We start from the raw sequence: 24881 nt of genomic DNA, 5'->3' as shown, positions 1-24881 counted from the left end.
AAGCCCCGTGGCTGCTAAGCTCCAGAGAAGTCACCGTGGGACTCCCCAGGGGAGCAGTTCCCTCGGATCTGCCTGAGGCAGCTGCAGCTTCAGCCATGAGCCACGCAGTCCCGGAGCCACCCACCGGTGCCCTGTGCCCCTCCAGGAACCCAGGAATCGGCGTAGCAAAGGTCCGTGGCCACTAGGGGCAGCACTTGTAACAGAAACTTGTGTCCGCCGTATTCCAGAGCTGTGTGTGTGTGGGGTTGAGGTGAAAGACTGACTGGAAATCTATGATGCTCACCTAGTTTATGGTAAGTATTTCCTGGCAATGTCCACAGTGGCAGGGAAGTGCTGACTGCACTTCCTCGCATGGGTGGAAGCCAAATCCAAGGGACCCCCTTGTCCATCAGGGGAGGCTGTAGGCTCCTTGCCTTCCAGTGCCCAGAGGGGGTCAGTGTAATCATACGTGAACGCCTGAGTGCAGGACCCAGGCCACACAATACACCGAGGCTCTGGGTAGGGGCCCGCCACACTTGCTGACTCTACAACCATGTATATTTGTGCACCAGAAGCAGAGTGTTCCTCTTCAACCTGAACAATGATGTCCCCAAAACCGGAGGCTGCTGTGCTGAGAACCAAGGACCCTGGGGATGGGCCTTGTCTGCACAGTGCGATTTTCCCGAGCACCTGGCTGCTATTGTATGCCAGATGGAGTTTGGCTTGTTATAGTCATGGCTGATTTATTTCACATATTTAAAAAGTATAATCACGTTACTAGCAGAATGGTGTCATTTCTCTAATGTAAAGTCTTTTTTTTGAGACAGGGTCTCCCCCTGTCGCCCAGGCTGGAGTGCAGTGGCTCGATCACGGCTCACTGCAACCTCTGCCTCTTGGGTTCAAGAGATTTGATTCTCCTGCCTCAGCTTCCCGAGTAGCTGGGATTACAGGCACCCACCACCATGCTTGGCCAATTTTTTGTATTTTTAATAGAGATGGGGAGTTTCACCATGTTGGCCAGGTTGGTCTTGAACTCGTGACCTCAAGTGATCCACCCGCCTTGGCCTCCCAAAGTGCTAGGATTATACTGCACCCAGCCAAAAGTCATATTTAAATAAAAGGAATATGTTCCTATTGGCAATGTCAAACATCCAATCAAGTAAAAATGACTTTCAGGGTAGTACACGATGACATTTCAGTCCAGAACAAAGTACGTTCATGGCAACTGGCAATGAATAACAAGGCTGATAGCTGTAATGCTTTGTAATGGTCTCCAGAGGTGTCAAGGATGAGGGTCAAGTTATTGCAAGGGTTGTGACCCTGGTATTTGGTAAGCACCTATCCACGTAATGACTAGCGGCATTCTCTTACCTAATGTGATGTCGCCTGGTGGAGACCTGCATTCTGAGGGTGGCAGTGCTGCTGCTGGGAGCTTCTAGAACCTTCTCCCAGGTGAGCCATCACAGTTCTTGGAGTCACCACAGCAAAAGGGGACTCTAGGGTGGCCCCTTGTTGTGCTGAGAGGCTGCTACTGCTGATGCCTGGTTTCCATGACACTATGGGTTTTCTTTTAACAGTGCCTCAGTTTCCCACAATGGTCTCTCCTCTTCCTGCCTGTCTGGACCCAGTGCTCTTCTTTCTGCTGCAGCCCCAGCTCCTACGCAGGCATCTGCAAGCCATTTTCCTCCTTAGCTTTCAACAGGGACCTGTACCTCATGACCTTTCTGGGGCCCCAGGGCTAACACGTGCCCAGTAAAATGGCCATTCACTTCTGAAACCCGATTCCCCATTTTCCCTCTCTGTCACTGCAGACACCATCAGTTGCCTCTGTCTTGTCCCACTCCAGGTCCATGTGCTTCATTTTCACCCCCACTCCACCTCCACCCTCATCCAATACAGCTTTCTCGATGATCTTTGGGCCCCAGCCCTCCTTCTGCCAAACCATTCTCCATACGGTTGCTAGAGTCAAGGTCCTTAAACTCCACATTTAAACTCAGAATCTGCAACTGCTCCTGATTGCCAGCCTGACCTTACTGCAGTCCTCCCAGGCTCCCTTCATGGTCTGCCCCTCTCCCCTTGGAGTCTATTCATTTCTTGCTCTTTCTGGATGCCCAGTCGTTCTCCAGCCAGTGGGCTCAGTCCCCTGCACACATGGGTCTGGCTACACCTGTGTCTCCACACTTGGCTATCCTCCTTTGTCGCTGACTCCCTCGCCCATTCTCTCTGGGCCTCTGCCATTCACTTCAGCAGCCAGCTGTGCTGTGATATACTGTGCTACCCTGGGGTCCCCGCCTGGTTGTAAAGTTCAGGAGTGTTCAGGGCCTACATTCACATCCACATCCCGACAGCACACACTGTAGATGCTTAACGTGAACTGGTTCTGCCCCAGATGACGTCTTCACTGAAGCACTTTTGTATTCCTTGCTGCTGCCTGGCTCCTACCACAGTCACTGGCAGGCAGGTGCTCAAATATTCAACAAAAGAATGAAAGGCCCGACTTTTCATCAGCTTGTCAGCCTGGAAACCTTGGACCTACCCTTAGCTCCAGTTTCTGCCTCCCTGAACATGCAGCATCACTGCCTCTCACTGGCTCTGCTCCTGAAATATTTTCTTGATCCACCCTCCCCCACCCCCTGCCACAGGGTGGGCCTGCACTGCAGTGGGTCTGTTTTAACCATGTTAAGATGCACTTTTTTTTTGTTTAGACATTTTAATATTGTTGAAATCAGAAAGCATCTTAGAATTGCTGTCAGCCTGGAGCTGAGTTCTTCCAGAAAGAAATGATATTTCTTCTATGTCACGTGGGACACTACCAAACTAAGGCTATGTCTCACTCTCTTCTCTGCCTGAGGTTCTGAGCTGCACTGGATCTGGCTGCAAATCTCCAGGAGCACTGGCTTGTGGTTCAAATTCTTTTTCTTTTTTTTAAAGACAGAGTTTCACTCTTGTTGCCCAGGCTGGAGTGCAATAGCGCAATCACGGCTCACTGCAACCTCCTCCGGGTTCAAGCGATTCTCCTGCCTCAGCCTCCCAAGTGGCTGAGATTACAGGCACCCATCACCCTGCCTGGCTAATTTTTGTATTGTTACTAGAGACAGGGTTTCTCCATGTTGGTCAGGCTGGTCTCAAACTCCCGATCTCAGGTGATCCACCCACCTCTGCCTCTCAAAGTGCTTCGATTACAGGCGTGACCCACCATGCCTGGTCAAATTCTTTAGTGAGGCTTTTTTCTCCCCTACTATATATTTGCTGCTCCTTTCTGCATGGTGGGTTCATGTCTTGCTTGCTTGCTGTTATACTCAATGCACCCCAGCTTTATGTGGGGCCTCCTATTAGACACCTTATTTTGGAAACTTAATTTTTTTTAGTGGTACATACAAAAAAAATATATCTTACAACTGATGGTGTTTTAAAATGAAATGCAATGTGCTGTTAGACAGTGGTGAACCGTCTCCCCTTCTCCATTTTTACCAGGGTGCTACCACTCACTGGCCCCAGGCCATGGCTTCTTACACCTAACATATTTGCACCAATGTCTTAGCTGAAAATTGTGTCCTGCAGTGCTCTCCTTCCTTCCAGGTTCATGTCTATTTCCTCGGTGCAGACTTTTGTATTCTTTGCAGCTAGTGTCTGGATTGCTGCCTCTCAACTTCTACACGTCTGAAATTGTACATCTTTTGTCCTCATTCTTGAATGATAACGTAGCAAAATGTGGAATTCTTGGTTGACAGTTTTTTTTCCCCCTTCAATGCTTTGAAGCTATTTCTTTCCTGTTTCCAAACATCTTTTTTTGCTGATGAGAAGTCTGCTGTCACTAGAAGAACCATCATTTCTTTACAAATGATCTGCCTCTCCTCTCGGGTTACTTTGAAGGTTTCTTTTGATTTTTCAATTTCTGGGGCTTCACCACAACACTCCAGGTTTTGGATTTATTTTCATGTATTTTGCTTGATATTTTCAGCTTAAGGGCTCATGCTTCATCCTAGAAAATTGTCAGCTATGATCTCCTTAAATACTGCTTCTCTACTTTCTATTTCTGCCTTTGGAACTCTGTTTAGAAGTGTGTTGGTGCTGGGCATGGTGGCTCCCGCCTGTAATTCTAGCATTTTGGGAGGCTGAGGCAGGAGGATCACTTGAGCCCAGCAGTTCGAGATCAGCCTGGGCAACATAGCAAGATCCCATCTCTATTTAAAAAATAATTTAAAAAAGAAGTGTGTTGGACCCTCTCATTCTGTGTAGAGCAGCTATTTTTCCTCTCTTTTGCACCCTATCAGGCAGTTTCTGGTGAATCTTCCCCACACCCAGGCCCCCAGTCCAGACGCCATCTTAGATAACTGAGTTGGGGCTTGGTCTCATGGTTATATTGGGGATATGGTGGAGCCAAACATTGAGTCAGAGGGCAGTGTGGCCCTGGGCTTCGGTGAGGGCTCTCTTATCCCTTCTGCTACCCTAGAAAGACAGATTTTTATCCAAGTTGTAGCCCTGGGTAGTGGCTAGAGCTTTGGCTTCCTGTAAAGGCCACAAGAATCTCATGCAGCCCCTTGCTTTGAGCAGTGAGCCTGGCTCTGGCCCTCTTTATCCGTGAAGCGACACTGCATCTTACAGACCTGGAGCCCAGGCCAGGGGCAGCGGCCTCCTAGAGGTGCTGCTGCAGCCCTCCTGCCTCTGTCTACATGGAGGCTTATCTTATATTTGAGTGTGGCTCTGTCTTACAGTTTTGTTTTTTTTTTTTGAGACGGAGTCTCGCTCTGTCGCCCAGGCTGGAGTGCAGTGGCCGGATCTCAGCTCACTGCAAGCCCCGCCTCCCGGATTTACGCCATTCTCCTGCCTCAGCCTCCTGAGTAGCTGGGACTACAGGCGCCCACCACCTCGCCCGGCTCATTTTTTGTATTTTTTAGTAGAGACGGGGTTTCACTGTGTTAGCCAGGATGGTCTCGATCTCCTGACCTCGTGATCCGCCCATCTCGGCCTCCCAAAGTGCTGGGATTACAGGCTGTCTTACAGTTTTTAAAGAGACACTGCATCTATTACTGCTATGCCTGTGGGGAGTGGTGGGTGGAGATTTAAAGTGTGGGCTCTTGTTCTTTCTGGACTAGAAGCCCCCATTACTTTTTTCCTTTTCTTTCTTTCTTGTTTTTTTTTGAGACAGAGTCTTGCTGTGTCGCCCAGGCTGGAGTGCAATGGCATGATCTTGGCTTACTGCAACCTCTACTTCCCAGGTTCAAGCGATTCTCCTGCCTCAGCCTCTGACTAGCTGGGATTACAGGCATATGCCACCACGCCTGACTCATTTTTGTATTTTTAGTAGAGACAGGGTTTCCCCATGTTGGTCAGGCTAGTCTCGAACTCCTGACCTCGTGATCCACCTGCCTCAGCCTCCCAAAGTGCTGGGATTACAGGCGTGAGCCACCGTGCCCAGGCCCTACTTTTATAACAATCAAGTCTAATCTGGACAGCCCCCTGCTTAAACTTCCAAGTGCCCTCGTGTCCATGTAGGGTCAGGTCCAGACCCCTTCCCACAGCCCACAGACCCAGCCTCATCTTGACTGCTGTTTCTCTCCTCCCACATGCTGACCCAAGACTCCCTGCTCATGCAAGACTCGCGTCTTCTCACATGCAGTGCTCCTATTGCCCTCCGTGTCCCACCCCCAAGGGCTCTCACAGCCTCACTGCCGTCCTCCCACACTCCCCTACGCTGAGGTTGTGGCTCCTGCTCTGTGGCCCAGTGATGCATCTGAGGGCGGTGGTGGGTTTTATTTTCCGCTGAAGCCCTGCAGCACTTGGCACTGACTGAGGGTACAAGGAGTGAACTGATTGGGAGTCGTGTGGGTGGGAACACCGATCTGAGGTTGGATCCACTTGTCAAAAACTTGCCCAATCGCCTGGACAAGAGATGTTCAAATAAAAACGTGTGCACAGATGTTCACTGCAGCTCTATCCACAATCACCAAAGGTGGAAACAGCCCAAATGCCTAACAGCAAATGAGTGGTTAAACAAAATGGAATATTATTCAGCCATGAAAAAGAATATAAGTACTGACCCATGCTATAGTATGGATGAACTTTGAAAAAAATGTTAAGTGAGAGAAGCCACACAGAAAAGTCATATATTGCATGATCCCCTTTATATGAAATGTCCAGAATAGGCAAATCCATAGAGACAGAAAGTAGATTAGTGCTTGCCAGGGCCTGAGGGGGCACTGGGCAAGACTGCTTAATGTTAGGGGGTTTGTTGGGAGAAAAGCTGAGTGTTGGGAGACGCTGAGGCAGGGCTTGCATGTCTGACATAATGTGAAAGAGTCTTGGAACATGTCCGGGGTCCAGATTCTAAAACCCCTTGTGGCTGGAACACTAAGCTCTGTGCCAAAGGGTGGAAGGCCACTCCGATGCACCATAATCTGAGCCCAGGCATAAAAGCTCTCGTGGCTTCGACAGAATCCAGGGCTCATGGCTCTGGAATGTGTCTAGACTTGCTGGCTCCTTGCTCCTTGCTCTCCCAGGATCGATTGTATCTTGAGTTAAAAGAACCTGCTCTCCATTATCTCAAGCAGCAGAATATGTTCCAGATGCTTCAAAGGAAATGCTAAACTGTCACAGCTGTAGATCATGCGCTTGCCTTTCGACCCCCGTATCCTCACCACCTGTTTCTTTGTTTGATCACCAATAAATAGTCTGGGCTTCCAGAGCTCAGGGCCTTCGCAGCCTCCAAACACTAGCGACAGCCCCCTGGACCCACTTTCTGTCTCCAACTGTCTTTTCTCATTCCTTTGACTCCGCTGGACTTCGTCACCCCCATGACCTGGTGTTGGGTCCGATCACCCCAACAAGGTTTCTGTGTGAGGTGACATCAAAGCTCTGGACTAGGGAGTGGTGATGGCTGCACAACACTGTAAAAGTACTTAATGCTGCTGAATTATATGCTTTAAAATAGTTCCAGTGGCTGGGTGCGGTGGCTCATGTCTGTAATCCCAGCACTTTGGGAAGCCAAGGTGGGTGGATCACTTGAGGTTAGGACTTTGAGACCAGCCTGGCCAACACGGCAAAACCTCATCTCTACTAAAAATGCAAACGCTAGCCAGGCATGGTTGCATGCGCCTGTAATTCCAGCAACTTGGGAGGCTGAGGGACAAGAATCGTTTGAACTTGGGAGGCGGAGGTTGCAGTGAGCTGAGATCATGCCACGGCACTCCAGCCTGGGTGACGGAGTGAGACTCTTTCTCAAAAAGAAAAAAAAAAAGAAAAGAAAAAGAAAAAAACATAGTTCCAGTGGTAAGTCCTATGGTATGTATACTTTATCACACACATGCGAAGTTCACCCAATGGCTCTAGGCCATTTTGGGGGATCTGATGCAAATTGACTTGAATTATTCAGACATATTGGAGTCCCCAGGACATCTGAAAGGATCTCCATGGGCCTGCTCAAATTACCTGAGATGCTGAAATAGCTTTCTGATTAGTTATGGCATGCTTTGTCTCATAAGCTGAACGGGCATCAGGCACGTGAGGCTGGAGACTCAGAGAGGAGGGTGAGGCCGTGCTGGTGACAGGAGCCTAGTTCCACACTTACCTTCGGCGACTTCCAAAGGGCCTTGGGATTTGCGAAGCTCCTTTACCGTTTCCAAGAACTCTTTTCCCCCAGCCTTTTCCAAGGCTTTACCTGCAAAGGAGAGCAATGGGAAGCCACTGTGGTTGTTCTTTCAATCTAATTACACTGTTTCACATATTTGTAGTAGGCCAGGAAAAAAAAAACAGTACAGTTAGAAACTAGGAATTGAACTTCCCAGTTGTTATCCTGGTTTGCCAGTGGTGGGGGGAGGCAGGGGTCTCGGGGCATCAGTGTAGCAGACTTAGATTGGCAAGCTTTTATCAAGGATCTTTTAAGGGGTGATTTGGCCATAAAGCGGTCTCATGGCCCGAGTCCTGTAGATGATTTAAAAACAAAACAACAACAAACAACTGAGATTCTAGTGTTGTGTCCTACAGGTTTAGTACTCATGTGGAGAGCTCTGAGGTCCCGGTCCCATCACAGTGCCATCAACATACTGTAAGTGCTTGAGTCAAAGGACAGACACAGGCCCAGCGCAGCCAGGCATGTTGTTCCCCCACCCCGGTGCCCAGTTTTCAATGGAGACACGCAGAGAGGCTAATCTCTACGGACTTTCCTGCCGGGAGATGCCCTGAGCCTTTGATGTTAGGGAATGCCCTACTCTTTCTTTTTTTTCCTACGTCAGCTCTTACTTCTCCACAGGCCAAGTGGAACCCCATGGGAGATGACAGGACGCCACCTCTGACCCCGCAGGAACCCCGTCTGTGTATGCACCAGCGCATCAGCTCTCATGTCTCTGAGATGGCACGGGTGTTTTTTCCAGACTGGGAGGACGACGGCTTTGGGGCAGCAGATGAGGTATTTTTCAGGTGTTTTCATCTTCGAATGAACTTGGTGATCTGGATGTCTGGGGCAAGTCTCAGCTCTCTCTTTATGAATCATCATTATTACTATGGTTCAGTTCAGAGTCTTCCCCAGGGCCTGGGTGGTGATGCTTCCCCACTCCACACTCGAGCCTCAAGTATATGTGGCGAGCCATAGTACATTGTGCAGATCGTTTAGGACAAGTGTCTATTCCAGTGGTCACTGTCCACTGGGGGAGGGCGTGCAGAGGGGATTTCTTCATTAATGTGCTTGGGTTTCCATGATGCAACTGAGAAATGGTGATTGTGCATTACACCCAGCACCTCTGAGGCTCCTTTCTGGCCCCCAGATTCCTGGACACTGTTGATCTATTGGGTCCAGAAGCCTGGAGAAGGCCGAGTAACCGAAGCTGGTAGCCAGTTCATGTTGAGAAGCAGAGGACTAGGTCTACACTGGTGCCCTCTGCATTCAGGTCAAGGGCCAAATGGGAATGTGCAGAAGGCAAGGGGAATCCACCCTCCTCACTGAAGACTTTTAAGAAAAAAGCAGCCTGGAGAGAGGTATTTTTCTCTCTACAGAAGCATTCCCAAGAAGGAAAGGAGCAATGCTAGAATGAGAATACTGCAGCTTTGCAACTCCTAACAAATGGCGGAATCTAGAGAAGAGGCATCAGTGGCCCCCAGCATCACATCAAGACAGACAACCAGGCACGACACGCCTCCTCAGGCACGCGCACTCGCCACTGACCAAGGGGTCTTGGCAAAGTTTTCAAACCTATACCTCATGAAACCTCTAGATCCAACCACCAAGTTACAAAAAGCAAAGAAACATGTTTCATGATGCCAGGAGGATGTAATCAGCAAAATCCGGACTGCATGAAACCCCATAGGACAAATGGCCCAGCTTCCTCAACAAACGAATTGCAAAGAAATAAGAAAGAGATGAAGGAGGAACCTAAGGTATAAGAGACTTATCAACCAACTGCAGTGCGTGGACTGATTTGGATCCAAAATCAAATAAACCAGTTTTCTTTCTTTCCTTTCTTCCTTTCTCTCCCCGTCCTTCCCTCCCTGCTTCCTTCTCTCCCTTCCCTTCCTTCCTTTCTCTCTCTGTCTCTCTCCCTCTCTCTCTTTTTCTTTCTCTCTCTTTCTTTCGAGACCGGGTCTCACTCTGTGTACTCTGTGGCCCAGACTGGAGTGTAGTGGCGTGATCACCATTCACTGCAGCCTAGAACTCCTGGGCTTAAGTGATCCTCCTACCTCAGCCTCCCACCTTAGCTGGCAGCACAGGCATGTGCCAACACGCCCGGCTAATTTTTGTATTTTTTTTTAGAGATGGGGTTTTGCCATGTGCCCAGGTTGGTCTGGAACTTCTGAGCTCAAGTGGTCTGCCCACCTCAGACTCCCAAAGTGCTGGGATTACAGGTATGAGCCACCATACTCAGGCTCCCCTTTTTTATAAAAGATGGGGATCCCACTATATTGTCCAGGCTGGTCTCAAATTCCTGGGCTCAAGCAATCCTCCTGCCTCAGCTTCCCAAGTAGCTGGGACTACAGGAGTGTGCCACTGTGCCTGGCTTAAACAAATGTTTAAGAAACTTGACATTTATGATGTAACTGGAATTGGAACACAGGTAATTTGTTGATATTGCTATCTTTTTAAAGGTACAATAATGGTAGTGTGGCTGTGTTGTTAGTAAACAGCCCTTATCTGTTAGAAGTCATTGTGAAATATTCACAGATAAAATGACTTTATGTGGAGGGGGTAAGAGTTGGAACAAAGGTGGCCATGGGTGGTGATTACTGCATCTGATTGAGTAGGGTTTCATTATAATTTTCTGTTATTTTTGTTTATGCTTGACTTTTCCCATAATAACATAATGTTTTGAAAAGATTAAGGCAGGGCCTTGGCTGTTGGGATGATTAGTTTGGGTGACGGTGGTGGAGAATGGAATCATAATGGGAGGGACTCCTCCTAACACAGCAGCAACAAAACAACTGTCGATTACTAAGTGCCTAGGAGCCCAGCACTGTGCCAGGCCCCATCACAGCAGCCCCGTGGGACAGGTACTATTGCTATCCTCCCTTACAGAGGAGGAAACAGAGGTTCAGGGAGGTTTAGACGCCTGCCAAAGGTCACACAGCTAGGAAGCAATTCAGAAAAGCCGGGACAGTCCAGGCAGGCCGACCTGGAACCTGCCCTCTTTACCACCTGGCTGCCTTTAGCCCATTTCTCCTCACAAGACCCTGAAGAGGTTGGCCTTAGAATCCACTGCTGGAATCTGAGCGTGAATTTCTGCTCAGACCAGTGCTCTTTCCACTCTGCCACCATGCCAATTAAAGAAAAGAAGCATATTGTTTTTCTTACATAAAAATTTCATTACTATAGAAATGTGTCAAGTATGAACACTGCAATGTGTCAGTGAGCAGCAGGACACCTATTAAAAAAGCTCCAGATGAAGGCCACTAGAGGGCGCCCTTCCAAGGAGTGTGGAAGGAGACTTGTTTCTCTGTAATGCTGACTTTTCCCAGGGCTGTCCTGTCTCCTTTTCAGGACAGCAAGTGGCCTCTGATGCCAGGAGGAAGCCCTGAGTGAGTCCAGCTGCCAGGGGCCCCTGGTGCTACCACCCAGGACTGAACTACTAGCATCTACCTCAAATTGCCTCCCTCACAGGCAAGCCCTGTACCCTAGGGACAAAGCCCCTTCTTTGCTTACTTTACCCTTTCCATGGAGAGTTTAAGGCAGTTCTGCTTGGTAAAAATGGATGGGATGGGGACTGTTAGCATGCTGTTATTTCTGGCACCCGTAACAGCTTACCCTCCCAAGCTCCTCCACCCTGGCTAGTAATAGCTCCCTCTGCCACTCGTGGGACAGGTGGCAAACCACAGGCAAAATAACTCAGTGCTCATAGCTTAATGGACAACCTAATTTTTTCTAGATGTCCATTTCCCTTTTATCAATAGCACTCTCAATATTTAAGCTTACGATATATGTAAACATGTACAACAATATTTACAGTAGCACTATTCACTATAGCCCAAACTGGAAACGACCCCAAATGTCCTCAGTGGTGGAACAGATCAATAAACTGTCATATATTTATAGAGTGTAATACTACAAGCAAGGAAAATGAATGAATACAATCATACTCAACAACATGGATAGATTTCACAATACTGAGTTGAGAAAAGAGGACAAGATTTCATTTTTACAAAATTCAAGACAGATGAAACCCATCTCTGCTTTGAGAAGAAGGGACAGTGGCTACCCTTGGAGGACATACTGACTGGGAGTGGGACCGAGGGAGACTTCTTGGGTGCTGGTAAGGGTCTGCTTCAGGATCTTGGTGCTAGTTGCACAGTGGGGTTCACTTTGAGAAAAATTCATCAAGCTCTATGCTAACGATTTGCTTTTACACAATACCCCAATAAAAATTTCAAAAATATATGCAGAATTAAAAGTTAGCTTCTCTCTAGCGAAGCTGTTCAACTACACATAAAGACAGAGTTTGACATGGGACCCCAGCAATGGGATAGCCAGTTGACAATGACCAGCTTCACAAGAACTTGCCTGAACAGTGGCCTATTCTATGGCACTTCTACTGAAGTCTCAGGACCTTACCTATATCTTCTTTGAGGTCAATTTCGGCTGTGGTTGGGTGGACAATGCCCTCCACTCTCATGGAGCCAATATGGCTGATGTCACTCTGGGTTAAGGACAGCTGCATTAGGAAGAAAAGGTGGAGAATGTGGAAAAGATAAAATCCGTTGAAAAGTCCTCATATTTTACTTGCATTCATTAATTCTCTTTAATTATTCATACCCAATGTCAACATAGGGGCTGCATAGAGAGTGACAACCTCCAGTTTCCCAGGTGTCTGGCTTGTAATAAGCTCTTTGAGCTCAGCAGATTTACTCTCCACTCTGGGGCTGGCAGCATGCAACGAATCCATTTCCTCTTCCCTGGAACAGGAACAGGACCTCCCCTCTCCTTTCTTTCTTTCTCTTACAGCTCATGCCTTTGGTTCCCAACCCTGATGGCCCTGGTTTTCACTGATGCATCCTCTGAGCAGCTCCTGCAAGGAAGCCCAGGGCTCGCTCTCTCTTTTCCCCTCAGCATCCTGCATTCTCCCTAGAAGAGCACAAAATTAGTGGGGCAGGGCTCTGAAGTCAGTAACCTTGCTGGAGAGAAGTAATGGGCTCTGGGATCCTGACCTGGGGGTGTCTGGCTCCCTTGGCCTTTGGAGACCACAGTCTTGGGGCTACCGTTGGGAAATGCTACCCTATGTGTTCACAGTAGAGTGGAATGGAGGGCATTCTCTATTGGCCAACATGAGCGAGACCTTTATGTTCCCTTAGCTACATGAGAGAAAGCTAATCGTCATGTAACAGTGAACGGGCCAGAGAGGGGACATAAATTCCACCTCTTTGTTTCCCTGCTTTAATCAGTGATGAATTAGCAACCAGCTACACTGATGCTCTTCTTAGAACATGCTCTTCCCAATTCTTTGAATGGAGGCTTACTGTGTTGTCAGGATGGAAACATTCAGCTACCAGAGATATGATTAACTGACTCTTCCCTTGGGTGTCTTATTTCAGCCCCAGTTGACTTGGTAGATAAATTGTCTGCTCAGTAAACTTTACACTTGTAGGAATGAATTATTTGCATGTCTGGCTGGGCTGCTGTTGTGTTGCTGAAGACTGTTCAAATGTATAGCCCTGTTTGTTTTCTTTCTAAAGCCTAGGAAGGCAGGCAGACTGAATTATTGGCAAATAATTCATTTCTAATACCAAGGATATTCGGAAAACATATATTTCTATTTTCTTTCTTTGATAAATTACATTGAACCATGTAAGATGGGCCTCTCAGAAGCTGTTTGAGAAAGTTAGCTATGGATTTTTTTTTTTTTTTTTTGGCAGATGCAGAAATAACTGGGGTGTGTGGAATTCCCAAAAACAGTAATGCCATTCTATCTACTGACCAGAAAGAGCCTCCATGCTTACCCGTCTGACCAATGTTAGCATTAACAATTCTCAGCAAAAAAGAACAATTCTCACTCTCACAATGCCAACACTGCCACAGCTCTTTAGTTTAAAAATGAATAATTCAAGACTGCAGTGAAAATCATTATTGGGGAGCAAGGGAGGCATCGTTTGTAAACAGTACGTTATAAAAATACAGTAGTATTTTAATATAGCACAATGCAATTCTCTTTGTTACCTTCTGTCCCAGAACAAGGCTCTTAGAAGACAGAATAGTGAATCCATCCCCTGGCCCGTCTTCAGAGGTGGAATTTGAAGTTCCTTCTTTATCGCTGTCCTTTGGTTTGGACTGTTGGTAAAAATCAGAAGGCCAGATGAGAACCAATCCAGAAAAAGCCTGAGGTGCCTTTATTAAGCTCTTCTCATGGCTGCCACCAAGTTGAATATGAAAGGAAGCAGTTAGGTGATGTGTTCTGCTGTTTCTTGAAGGAGGGAAGCAAAAGTCAGCAATATAAGGAAAGAAAAGGGTACCCCAAAATAGCAAAACAGAAAGTGTGTTAAAGGGCTCACGCGTACCTACAGTCCTCACCTACCCCTGTGCACCACCAGTGCGTTGTCCTTGCTCATTTCAATGCCTGCAACTCACGACAACAAGCATTGGAGCCGGGTGGGGCCGTTGACAGCCCATTGCTTAGCCTTCTTTCTCCCCAGGATTTCTCGGGGCACAGAGGCAGTGTAGAATGAAGCGCCCACAACTTCTACAGCAGGGCTGTCCAATAGAACTTTCTGTGATCAAGGAAATATTCTGTTTTGATCCTCAATAATGTTGCTGAGTGCTTGAAATGTGGCTGGTACAATCAAGGAGCTGAATTTTAAATTTGATTTAGTTTTCATTCAAATCTAAATAGCCTTGGCTGGGTGCCTTAGCTCACACTTACAATTCCAGTGCTTTCGGAGGCTGAGGCAGGAGGGTCACTTGAGCCCAGGAGTTTGAGGCTACAGTGAGCTATGATCTCGCCACTGCATTCCTGCGCTCCAGCCTGGGTGACAGAGTGAGACCCCTGTCTCTTAAAAAAAAAAAAAAAAAGCTACATGTGACCAGTGGTCACTGCACTGGGCAACATAGGAAAACATTATTCTATCAGTGGCGTCTCTGAGCTAAGCTACCTAGCATTATCAAGCTATCCCAAACACCTGAAATTCCACTGGTGGAACTCAAGGAACGCCTGCAGGAGACTAGAGGCTGTTTGGAAGGCAATACGGAGCTCTGCAGAGACAGACGACGCAGGTTCCCGGCTACCGTCTCTCACTTCAGAATTTGCTGGGGGTAGTAAAAGGGATCTGAAAACCATCCCTGCTTAGGGTTTGGAAACCTAGAGAAGACCTGTTTGATGATTTCAGCTCTAACCTCAAAGGCCCTTTATTCTTTTACCCGTACGTTCTTGTCATTTTCTTCCGGCACCACGCTGCAAGAGTCCTTGGTCCTTCAGAGGTGCCTGCTACGCTGTCATTGTTTCATCTTTAAACTTGTGAGTGTCTTACTGTCTGTTTGGGTTGCTCTAACAAAATGCCATAGACTGGCTGGCTCACGAACAACAGAAACCTCCTTTTTTTTTTTTTTTTTGTTTCTGAGACAGGGTCTTGCACTGTCACAAAGGCTCTTGTGCAGTGGCGCCATCATGGCTCACTGCAGCCTCTAACTCCTGGGCTCAAGTCATCCTCCTGCCTTGGCCTCCCAAAGTGTTGGGATTACAGGCATGAGCCACTGTGACTGGCCCAGAAACTTGTTTCTCATAGTTCTGGAGGCAGGAAGTCCTTGGAGCAGGCAGATTCCATGTCTGGCAAGGGCTCGCTTCCTGGTAGATGCCGCTTTCTAGCTGTGTCCTCACATGGCAGAAGGGTCCCTCTGCCTCCCTCAGGCCTCTTTTATAAGGGGACTGTTCCCATTCATGAGGACTCTGCCCTCATGATCTAGTTACCTCTCAAAGCCTCACCGCATAATCCTGTGCCCCTGGGGTTAGGTTTCAACATATGAATTGTGGGGGAACACAGACATTCAGACCATTGCCGTGGGAGTGCCTGGCTCAGGACATGCAGCCTCGGCTCACCTTTTTGGACGTCCGTGGTTTGGCAGCCTTGGATTTCTTCCCCCCCTTCTTGCCTGACGTGGCCTTTCTGCCTCTTTTCTCTGGGGGCGGGGAGAGGATCGTTTCCGACTTGCCTTTGGTCCCTCGCTTTTTGGCCAGCAGTTCGGGGTGAATTCTGGGCAGGACGCCTCCACTGGCGATGGTCACTCCTTTTAGCAGCTGAAGAGAGAAACGCATGCACTCATGTAGCAAACAGCCGGCTGGTTCTCAATTTCATACAGTTCTTTTTTTTTTTTGAGGCTGGAGTTCAGTGGCGAGATCTTGGCTCACTGCAGACTCCGCCTCCAGGTTCAAGCAATTCTCCTGCCTCAGCCTCCTGAGCAGCCGGGATTAGAGGCACCTGCCACCACCCCCAGCTAATTTTTGTATTTTTAGTAGAGACAGGGTTTCACCATGTTGGCCAGGCTGGTCTTGAACTCCTAACCTCAGGTGATCCACCTGCCTCAGCTTCCCAAGGTGCTGGGATTACAGGCGTGGGCCACTAAGCCTGGCCTGGATTTAATACAGTTGTAACTGTTAAATGTGGCCTCCGCTTTCCCAAAGAAACTGCATAATACACCATTTAATTGGCTTTTCCCACTTTCAGTTGTAGAGCATTTCTCTGTAGGTTAACAAGGTATCCTGTGATGTTGTACAGAAAGCAAAACAAAGCAAAGCAAAATAGAAGGGATACAGAAGTTGCCCAGGGCTCTGGAATTCCAGACACAACAGAGGATAAAGAGGTTCCCATGTGGGGAGCGCAGCTTGAGAAAATGAGGTTCAAAGGTCATTGCAAAGACTAGACTCAGTTAATGACGAACCAGTCGTCTCCACAAGCTTGCACATACATTCCATCAGTAAAGTATGTCTGGCCATGCTCCTCCCAATCAATATAAGTTAATTTATCAGTAAAGAACAGACATGTACTACTCCACTAATATATTCTGCAAATTCGAAACCAACACTACCCCAAACGTGGTCTGCGACCACAGCTCACCCATGAACTGGTAGTTACCCATCAGTGACAAGAGAAGTATAGTAAGCATCTAGAAACTTTCATAGCAAACTGACAGTTATTGTGTATCTGTTGAATCTGATAACAAAAAATCATGGCTTGTAGTTTGCTTTTTAATTTTTCTAATAATTTTTATTACATTTTTGGAAATTATCAGTCCATGATGGATTGGCCATAAAAACGGCGTCGTCACTATATTTTGAGAAGAATGAGATTAGAAAATAAAGATAAATAGAAAGAACCAGAAATAAAAATTCTTATACCATTTACTACCACCTTACATATACTGTGGGTGAAGAGGGGCTATTCACTTGACTTTGGGGTCAGTTTCAGAATATAAAGGGTCAGTTCTAAAATATAAAGTCTTCTGCCTTCATCAGAAAAAATTATCAGCTAAGTTTGGGTGAAGAAAGTGAAGAGAATAACATTTGTGCCACACCTTCCTCAGCAACACAGAACTCGTCTTTAAAGAGAAAAGAAAGGTCTGATAAGACCTAGAATATACAATGAGATCTATGCCAGAAGCAATTTTATTTTGAATCTGAATGATAGAGCTAGCAGAATTTGTTCTTTTATATGGCCTGAGTTTTTTTTGTATAAAGGTAATTGGGAACTGCAGCGGGAGTGACTCATGGCCACCACCCAGGCCCACACATTAGCATGTTTGGCAAACCCATTCTGCGGCTTCCCTCAATGCTTCACACATACCTGGTTGAGCTCCTCGTCATTGGCAACTGCCAGCAAGATGTGTCTCGGGGCTATCCGGGCCTTCTTGTTGTCCCTCGCGGCATTCCCAGCCAATTCTAGAATTTCCGCTGAAATTACAAGGAGGCGTTAACAAGCAATCACAGAATGGGGTCCAAGCTAAAGCTTTTCTTTAGAAATGGCTTTCAAGTTGATCACATTTATTCATTTGTGATTTCTATGTCTTGGCCTGGAAAGAAATCCAGGAAGCATAAGAGAACTCAGGTTAGTCCCAGCTACTCAGGAGGCCAAGGCAGGAGGATCGCTTGAGCCCAGCCAGGAGTTCAAGGCTGCAGAGGGCTATGATTGTGCCACTGCACCTCCGCCTGGGCACAGAGTGAGACCCTGTCTCTAAAAAAAAAAATTAATTAAAACATTTTAAAAAAGAAAAAATAAGGTCACAGAGAAGTAAGCTATTTTAGCAAGATGTCATCCGATCCTGTGGCAAAGCCTCCTGGTTGTCCCTCAGCATCAGTTCTCCCTCTTCGTCTTCTTCCTTGGTACAGGACTTCTGATTTTTTTTGCCAAGCCCATAACTGCAGGAAGACTATATTCCTCTTGATAAGTGTGGTTCTGTGGCCAATATTTGGCCAAAGAAGGCAAGCCGTTGTGTTGTCTGGTCCTTCCGGGAAGTGTCCATCAAGGAAGGGGCTGTGCCCTTCTCTCCTTTCTAATGGTGGGCTGAGGACATGATGGCTGGAATGTGAGCAGCCATCTTTGACCAAGAAGAGGAAGTTGTGCATGCTAGAGCAAGAGCATAGAAGGAAATTGAGTCTCTACCAATCTAGACTGTCTGTTCTAGACTTCTTTTGTATGAGAGTGAAATAAACTCTCTTGTTGAAGCCACTGTCTACAGAAGTGAATCCTGACCAATACAGAATCCTACTATAGAACATAAATTCCTCTCAGTCTGTGGGGAGCAGGGCCATCTCTGAAGAGAGTAGTGATGGAGGTAAAGTCTGTTCTGGGTACCCACTTGGACTTCTCTTAGACTCTCCTTTTTTTTTCTTTTTTGTTGAGTCGTTCTATTGCCCAGGCTGGAGTGCAGTGGCGTGATCTTGGCTCATTGCAACCTCCATCTCCTGAGTTCAAGCGATTCTCCTGCCTCAGCCTCCTGAGTAGCTGGGATTACAGGCACGCACCACCACGCCTGGCTAATTTTTGTATTTTTCGTAGAGACGGGGTTTCACCACGTTGGTCAGGCTGAGCTTGAACTCCTGACCTCAGGTGATCCACCCGCCTTGGCCTCCCGAAGTGCTGGGATTCCAGGCGTGAGCCGCTGCGCCCCGTTGACTCTCCTTTTCCTCTTTACTCAATGCCCGAGGTCTTTCCTGTCCTAAAAGAAAAGTGGACTGAAGGACTGACTGACACCGTGGGATGAGGAAATGGTTAACCCGAAAAGTGAATTCCTAAAGGGAATGCCACGAGACCTGTGTAGGAAAGCATGTTGAGCCCGGGGGGTCTTCCACATACTCCCCAAAACTTTAGCATGGCTGACTTTAACAAACATGCCACTTGGCAAATGTGAAAAAATTGATAAGAAGAAATTTTCCTAAAGCTATTTCACATACTATTAAAACCTTGGGGTAAAAAAAGAAATCTGTAGAATTGGTTTCTGCTATCTATATGCTTTCCCCCTTCCTCTTCTGTTTTATATTGTTACTTTTCTTTCTTCTTCAATTTTAGAAGGATGTTCCGCTAAATCAAATTTGCCTTCAAAAGTATGAATGAGGCTTTAAAGAAAAATTCGTTCCCTTGGAAAGCTAGAGGCAATGTGTCAATGTGTTGTCTCACTGACAATGAGGGGGAAAAGTGTACGTGTATGCGTGTGCATGAATGTATTGTGTGTGTGTGAGTGTGCAGGCAGGCATATGTGTGTGTGTGCGTGTGGGTATGTGCTGGGAGGATATGCTGATACAATGGCACAAATACTAAGCCCTAAAATTAACAGACGACTTTGTATGAGTCTTTGCAATCAATCTAATTTCAAATAAAAAAAGAGCACATGAAATTGCTATCATTCATAAAATCTACGACAATAACAAAAACTTGGCATAAGTATGCCGTATTAACTAATCACATGTGATTAACAAATGAATTCTAATAAAATAAACATTACAGTTAAATATTCATAGGCATTTCCATAAAGAAAAGTGCTAAATCACCATAAATTCATTCTCACATCTTTTCCAGATTATTAAGCAATGAATATTGTGTTTGCCAACTATTCATTTATGCAGTGACCATGTTTTCTGAATCAAAGATTGGGGCACTAAAATTTGAGAAGTGTGAGCATGCTTGTTGGGACAGTGGGATAGGGTATTTGAAATTAATGCTGTCTGTGAACCGACGGATTATATTGGAAAAATGAAATTAATGCTGTATTAGATAATCAGGCTTGCTGCTTTCAGGCTGTTTCCCAATCCTTGCTTTCTCTTCAAAAGAATGCCCATTAAAAGGAAATGGAGTGGCCAGGCATGGTGGCTGATGCCTGCAATCCCCACAATTTGGGAGGCAGAAGCAGGTGGATCCCTTGAGGTCAGGAGTTCGAGACCAGACAGGCCAACATGGTGAAACCCCGTCTCTACTAAAAATACAAACATTAGCCAGGCGTGGTGGTATGTGCCTATGATCCCTGCTACTTGGGAGGCTGAGGCAGGAGAATCACTTGAACCTGGGAGGTGGAGGCTGCAGTGAGCCGAGATTGGGCCACCACATGGCAGCCTGGGTGACATAGTGAGATTCTGTTTAAAAAAAAAAAAAGAAAGAAAGAAAAGAAAATGGAATTATAAAGCTTTCAAATAGACTTTATTTTTTGAGACAGGATCTCCCCTCTGTCACCCAGGCTGAAGTGCAGTGATGTGATCATGGCTCACTGCAGCCTTAACCTCCCAGACTCAAGTGATCTTCCCCCATCAGCCTCCTTAGTAGCTGGGACCACAGGCTTGTGCCACCGTGCCAGGCTAATTTTTAATTTTTTTTGTAGACGCAGGGTTTTACTTTGTTGTCCAGGCTGGTCTCAAACTCTTGGGCTCAAGTGGGCCTCCCACTTGAGCTTCCCAAAGTGTTGGGATTTCCAGGTGTGAGCCACTGTTCCCGTCAGGCTTGCCTTCTGGCTCTAGGTTAAAATGTGCAGCTCCCTATTTGTGTACAGTGAAGGGAAGTGTGCTGCCCCTGCTCATCTCAAGGGACTCTCATTTCTGGGGTACACATGGGAGGAAGAAGCACTCCACTCACCCCTTTTTCTAGATGGGTTTGGGGGTTAATGAGCCTCCCAATTTTAAGCTTCTGAGCACCTGAATTGAATTTAGCATCCTGGATCATTACTTTCCTGCCTCCTGTTACCTGCATTTAGAGGGAGAAATTAAGCACCCTCCCCAAGTTCATCAAATTAACTGTCAGCATAAGAGGCAGGGCTCATGGGAAGCACTACATATTTGGAGTCTTCAGGAAGCCCTGAAGGTCAGGTTATTTTCAGCTTGACAGACAGATGCACAGACATTCAGACAAAAAAGTCTGCCGGAATAAAATGCAGCATAGGATGAGACTGAAGGCAGAGACTCCGCATGCAGCACAATTCAGAGAATGCAGACGATGCTTGGGGACCATGCAATGAAGCTCTTAAACAAACCCTTTTGAAATAATTTATAAGAAAGAAAACCTTGATTATGTGTTCTAGTGCAAAAGCAGTGGTAGGACTTTTTTTTTTTTTTTTTTAACATAGAAAAAGATAACACATCACAGAAAATCTACATCAAATAGTTCTTATCTCTTTCGGATGTTTAGTCCGGACATCCTTGACACATGGACTTCACCATTTAAATGTTTGTAATAACATTAATCATTAGCCAGGCACAGGGCTCATGCCTATAACCCCAGCACTTTGGGAGGCTGGGGTGGGAGGATCGCTTGAGCTCAGGAGTTCAAGGCTGCAGTGAGCTGTGATAGTGCCACTGCACTCCAGCCTGGGTGACAGAGGAGACCCTGCCTAAAAAAAAAAAAAAAAAAAAAAAAAATTCAAAGCAAATGAAACAAGAAAAACATTAATCATCATTCATAGTTTCAAATGTAATTATGGCAAATATAGTCCCATGAACTATAAAAGTTTGCTACATTCTCGAGTGACTTTATTGATCTTAGGGATTTTATTAATCCTGCCAAATCCTTATATTGGCAATCAATAAGAAAACTGGATTTATACAGCACTAATTTACTCTACTACAAATGTTGTGGGAAGATCATAATTCTGTTAAGTGGTGGGGACTTCTATGGCAAACCCCTCACTTCTCAGAAGTCACACTTCTAGCAATAGTAATCATCTGGAATACAGCTGAGTATCTAGTAGCAAAAATAATTTCTTTAGCCAAAAGGGATACTGTAAAGCTCATATACATTATTTTGGAAGAGTCTGTGTCCTTTCATTTTGTATACAATTTAAACCAACAGTGGATATTCCAGCCCACAGAAGATGGGAAATAGCACATTAATTATAGGGTTGGGACAGGTGAGGTGGAGTGACCAAGACTCTGTCTCCTTACCAGGCCCCTTCTTCCTTGTCCACTTGCCCACTGATTGGCGGTGTCCCTGGGGTTCTGTCTGTGCCTTCTGCTCTGCTAGGGCCATGCAATCTTCTGGGAATCCCCTTGGACTCAGGGCTCCAGCTTCTACCCACCTGCCTGTACTACTGAATCTGCACCTCCAGCCCTGCCATGATAATCACCCAGATGGCCTCACCCGGGGGCTTCACACGTAAAGCAAACATCACATTCCCCAAGTCAAAATCATCTCCCCAAACCTGCATTTCTCATCACCCTTAGAACTGGCAGCTCCATCCACACATGGCTCCTACCAGAGACCTGGGAGTCATTCCCTGTTCTTCCCTCTCCCACTCCCGATCTCCTTCCAGTCACCACATGGGGTCATCCAGCCTCATCAATCTCACACACTTTTGGCCTTCTTGTTGCCATTGCCTGAGTTAAAGCTCCCTTCTCTTCTAACCCAGATAACTGTATTGGGTGTCTAGATGGTTTCCCCATCCCTAGTTTTGTTGTTCTCCAGATCCATGCCAGCATGGCCACTGGTGACCCAATAGGTACCCTTGTGCAAATTACAAAAAGATGCTCCTAGCTGGGTGTGGTCCCAGTACTTTGGGAGGCAGAGGCGGGCAGATTGCTTGAGTTCAGGAGTTCAAGACCAGCCTGGGCAACAAGGCGAAATCCCGTCTTTACAAAAAATACAAAACTTAGGCGGGCTTGGTGGTATGCACCTGTAGTCCCAGCTACTTAGGGGGCTGAGGCGGGAGGATTGCTTGAACTCAGGAGGTCTAGGCTGTAGTGAGCTGTGATCATGCCACTGCACTCCAGCCTGGGCAACAAAGACCTACCCTGCCTCTAAAAAAAGAAAAGACATTCCTGCTTCAAGACACTTTTTATATTTAGAGACAGGGTCTTACTCTGTTGCCCTGGCTGGAGTGCAGTGGTGCTATCAAGGCTCACTGCAGCTTTAACCTTCTGGGCTCAAGTGATTCTCCTGCCTGAGCCTCTCGAGTAGCTGGGATTACAGAGGTGAGCCACCATGCCCAGAAAGATGCTTTACTTTCTGGATTTTGTTAGAACAAAACTCTTTACTACCATCTGCTGGAAATTCTCATAATAAATACAAAAATCTTTGTAGTCTAGGATTTGAATGATATTGCCTTAAATGTGTGTTCTTGTGCCATGTACAACCTGCATGGCCACATGTGCTGGTGGTCAAATGTAATAAATGGGAATCATTAGGTAAGAAAATTTTTGATGTTAAGTGGTGAGACCCAATTATCTGGAAATGATATGTAAATGATAAGTGTCTATGTTACACAATGATTTCATGGGGTATCCTGAAATTCAACCCAATTTTAAGACTACTCGTTCTGGTCAGTTGAAAATGTATTATATTACAGAACATTTTCTCATCATCAAAATGATTATAAACAATTCCTCCTCAATATCTTGTATTTACATTATATCTACTGTCAGCACAGACAAAATGCTATTGCAGAATTTGGGGCTTGTTTTTTCAGTCCATTTTTCCTCACTTACATTGGAGGTGTGAACTGGGCCAACATTATCACAATTCCACAGATCAGGAAACTGAAGTAGGAACGTGATAACCATTCTGGGAGGCAAGCATGTTCAGGTCAATGGGGCGCTCTAGATGGGCAGTTGAGCATGCATTCTTTGTGGGACTGTGCACCCTCCTTCAGCAGGTGGGGGCTAGAGACACTGTGGCTCTAGCATCATGATCACATGTGAACCTGGGGCTAGCCAGACAGTCAGTCCATAGAATCAGGCGAGGCATGCTGCTGTCTCTCGCCCAGTGTTGCTGAGAATTTGTGCCCTCCTTTTTTGACCGTGTTGTCCCCAGCCTTCTCTTCCTAGCCATGCCTGTGGCCCCAGGTTGCCTCCCAGAGGCAGTGTGTGGGACAGAGGGCTTCAGAAACCACAGACATAAATCTGACAGGAGTGGTAGACTGGCCAGGGTGGCTCGTTGGCCCCCAGGACATCAGCAGGAGAATCCAGTTGATATGGGGGTGAAGAGCACTGCTTGCCACAGAGATTTGGCAGGGAGAAAAGAGTGGAATACTGCCACTTAAGAGCTGTGTAATGAGGGTCACTTAGAGAGGCTGTGCCTGGGTATGGGAAGAAGGTGTCTAGGGGGCACTGTCTCTAGGGGCACACTGCAGTGTCTGCATCAGTTCCCAGCAGCCCTTCTCCTTCTGGGAGCTGGAGGAGGTGCCTCCCCACCTGGGACCAAGGCCTCCAGCCAGCTCTGGAGACTCCGGGGGCCCAGCTTCCCCACTGGACTCCTTGTCTCTGTGTTTCCAGCTCTCCCCCTCCTGCAGGGGGGTCTACACCTTGTTGGTGCTGGGAATCCCTTTGGTAGTCTGGTGAGGCCCAAATAATTCTTCTCAGAACAAGGTGTTTGATTAAAAAAAAAAGGAAAACATACATAACATACATCTACCATGTAACCATTTTAAAGGATACAATTCAATGGCATTAAGCATATTCACAATGTTGCACAGTCTTAACTATTCATTTCCAGAATGTTTTCATCATCCCAAATGGAAACTCGGCACCCATTAAACAATAACTCATCATTTCTCCTTCCCTCTCCCCAGCCCCTGGTAACCTCTATTCTACTTTCTGTCTCTATGAATTCACCTCTTCTAGGTATCGCCTCCTCTGGGTATCTCATATAAATGGAACCATACAATGTTGCCCTATTGTGTCTGCCATCCTTCATATGCATAATGTTTTCAAGGTTCATCCAGGTTGTACCATGCATCAGAATTTTATTCCCTTTTGAAATATTGTGACTGAATAACAGCCCATTATATGAATATACCACATTCTGCTTATCCATTCATCTGTTGACCGACACTTGGTTGCTTCCACCTTTCAAATGCTTCCTTCTCAAGCATTTATCTGTTGTGAAAAATGCTGCTAAGAACATGGTTGCACAAATATTTGTTTGTGTCCTGCTTTCTTTCTTTTCTTTCTTTTTTTTTTTGAGAAGGAGTTTCACTCTTGTTGCCCAGGCTGGAGTGCAGTGGCACAATCTTGGCTCACTGCAAGCTCCGCCTC

The 24881-nt window shown here is 46.5% G+C and overlaps 1 protein-coding gene across 2 annotated transcripts in view; it reads right to left on the bottom strand.

Annotated features, from left to right (window-relative positions):
* Nucleotides 1-24881, bottom strand: part of LOC105501396 (core histone macro-H2A.2) — a 60510-nt gene that overhangs the window by 5002 nt on the left and 30627 nt on the right. For both annotated transcript variants that reach the window (XM_011927325.1, XM_011927335.1), the window contains 5 exons: nt 17221-17327; nt 15480-15677; nt 13610-13720; nt 12011-12110; nt 7547-7636 (listed from right to left, as the gene is read on the bottom strand). In XM_011927325.1, the coding sequence (XP_011782715.1) occupies nt 7547-7636; nt 12011-12110; nt 13610-13720; nt 15480-15677; nt 17221-17327 (606 nt within the window). The remainder of the gene's footprint in view (nt 1-7546; nt 7637-12010; nt 12111-13609; nt 13721-15479; nt 15678-17220; nt 17328-24881) is intronic.

This window comes from Colobus angolensis, unplaced genomic scaffold, assembly GCF_000951035.1.
Source record: "Colobus angolensis palliatus isolate OR3802 unplaced genomic scaffold, Cang.pa_1.0 Scaffold12, whole genome shotgun sequence".
NCBI lineage: Eukaryota > Metazoa > Chordata > Mammalia > Primates > Cercopithecidae > Colobus > Colobus angolensis.
Note: the sequence above shows the minus strand (reverse complement) of the source record. Positions and strands in the feature narration are given on the sequence as shown.